Source organism: Oryza glaberrima, chromosome 7, assembly GCF_000147395.1.
Source record: "Oryza glaberrima chromosome 7, OglaRS2, whole genome shotgun sequence".
Classification (NCBI taxonomy): Eukaryota; Viridiplantae; Streptophyta; class Magnoliopsida; order Poales; family Poaceae; genus Oryza; species Oryza glaberrima.
In genome coordinates, this window is record NC_068332.1 from 21545051 (window position 1) to 21547206 (window position 2156).

The window sequence follows — 2156 nt, forward strand, 5'->3', positions numbered from 1 at the left end:
TTCGTGCCATTTGCGACGTCTATGATTCGCAAGTAGATGTTTTTTTCCTCGAGAGGACATCCTCGTTTTGTTTTGTACGTAGCGTTTAAAAAGTTATAATTTTTTTTAAAAAAAATATCAAGATAGATTAATATATGATATATCTTTTCACAAACATATAAATTAAACTGACTTATATAATTTGAAAAAAAATAATAAATTCGACTATAAAAAGAATTTTTACATGTATAAGTTGAATTTGAATAGGCATGGTTGTGAAGTGACATACTCCCTCCATCTCATAATATAAGGGATTTTGACTTTTGTTTGCACTGTTTGATTACTCGTCTTATTAGAAAAATTTGTGCAAATATAAACAAGAAAAATTGTGATTAAAGTACTTTGGATAATAAGTAAGTCGCAAATAAAATAAATAATAATTCTAAATTTTTTTAATAAGACGAATGGTTAATAGTGAAAAAAAAAGTCAAAATCTCTTCTATTATGGGACGGAGGGAGTATAACATATTGATCTATCATACTATTTTTTTTAAAAAAAAGTTGATAACGTTTTAATTGACATGCAAAACGAGAGTATAAATAGAGTTTTCCAATTCGTGTTTTTTTACACGCATAAATAAGAGCACACACCACGGACAGACGCAATCGCATGCAAACGTATCGCCTTCAATTTTCACGACACGAGCTGTGTGTGTTGGATAGCGTGACGTGATGGAGCAAGGCGGCGGCGCCGCCGACGGCGGCGACCTCATCTCCCTGTGCCTCATGGCGCTCGCCGCCGCGGCGCGCGGGGAGAGCACCGCGCTGGCGCTGGCGCTGGCGCCGCCGCCGCCGGAGCTCCACTTCCGGTGCTCGCTCTGCGGCAAGGCGTTCGCGTCGTACCAGGCGCTCGGCGGACACAAGGCGAGCCACCGCAAGCCATCGGCGGCGGCGGCGGCGCCGCCCGCGCACAGAGACGTCGTCGTTGCTGCTGCTCCGGCATCATCAGGCGGCGTCGCCGCCGACGCCGCCGCCGCCTCGGAGGCGGACGGGCGGCGGCGGCGGCACGTCTGCTCGCTGTGCCGGCGAGGATTCGCCACCGGGCAGGCGCTGGGCGGGCACAAGAGGTTCCACTACTTGCATGGCCCATCGGTGTCGGCGACGGTCTCGAGTGCAGAGACGGCGGCGAGCGTGGGCGCCGCTTTCGACCTAAACGTGGCGCCCATCAAGGAGATCGCCGGCGAGCAACGACGGTGCGGCGAGGAGGCCGACGACGACGATGAGGCGGAGAGCCCTTCACCGGCCAAGAAGCCACGACGCCGGCCAGGATGAGATCCTCCACGTTAGTATATATGAAGTACTAACCATCCAATTATATACATACAGCTCGTTGAGCATGTATGTATACAACCGGTAGAGAAAGCAGAGGCTGCTCACGTCGTCACGCGTGTGCTCCGATCGATAACTTTAGGGTGTGCAATTGTAAATAAAAAAAAGGGAGATTCGGAGGGAAAGACGTCCTCCAGACATTTTTTATTTTCATAAAGGATTTTGAATGTGTTGGAGATTAAACAAGGGATCTTGATGTTAAAATTACACATCTCTTTTCACTGCATCTCGTGTGCAATTGCAAATCACTAAATAAGTCCATTTCTTGCTTGAGGAGAGACGCTGTGTGCCATCTTTCTTTTCCTGAAAGTGCAATACTTAACCCATTTTTTTTTCTTGTGAATCATTTGAACTTTCACCATTAGATTTGCACCGGATTCATGCTCCTGCACAAGATCCGTCTGTTTTTGCAAGCCCTGGTGGAGTTTAACGCTGCCATCTGTTTCTTTCATTTTTAACACAATAGAATTTATTTCGGTTTTTCTTTAAAGAAACTACAATCAATTGTCATAAAAATTACAGGGCAAATGACTACAAATGAAAAAAAAATTCACAGTTTGATTAAAAAATGAATATCACTTTAAAGATTAAAGAATACTTCTATCTGCATAACCATTGTTTTGCCCAACGTGTACAAGTTATATGTAGTCCTTAGTTTTTCCCAACGTCAATTATTTCTATAATCGAATTTGGCATACATCACCATGAGTGACTAACGTTAAACCAAAGCAGAAAATAACATTGAAGGTAACTAAGTAAATTAGTCATTTACCCAACGTCATAGCCAT

At 44.1% G+C, this 2156-nt stretch overlaps 1 protein-coding gene across 1 annotated transcript; it reads left to right on the forward strand.

The window, feature by feature from the left end:
- Nucleotides 1-711: 711 nt before the first annotated feature.
- LOC127778389 (zinc finger protein 36-like) lies at nt 712-1537 on the forward strand. The gene has a single exon (XM_052304982.1). The coding sequence runs from the start codon at nt 712-714 to the stop codon at nt 1309-1311; it is 600 nt and encodes a 199-aa protein (XP_052160942.1). The 3' UTR covers nt 1312-1537.
- The last annotated feature ends 619 nt before the right edge of the window (nt 1538-2156 follow it).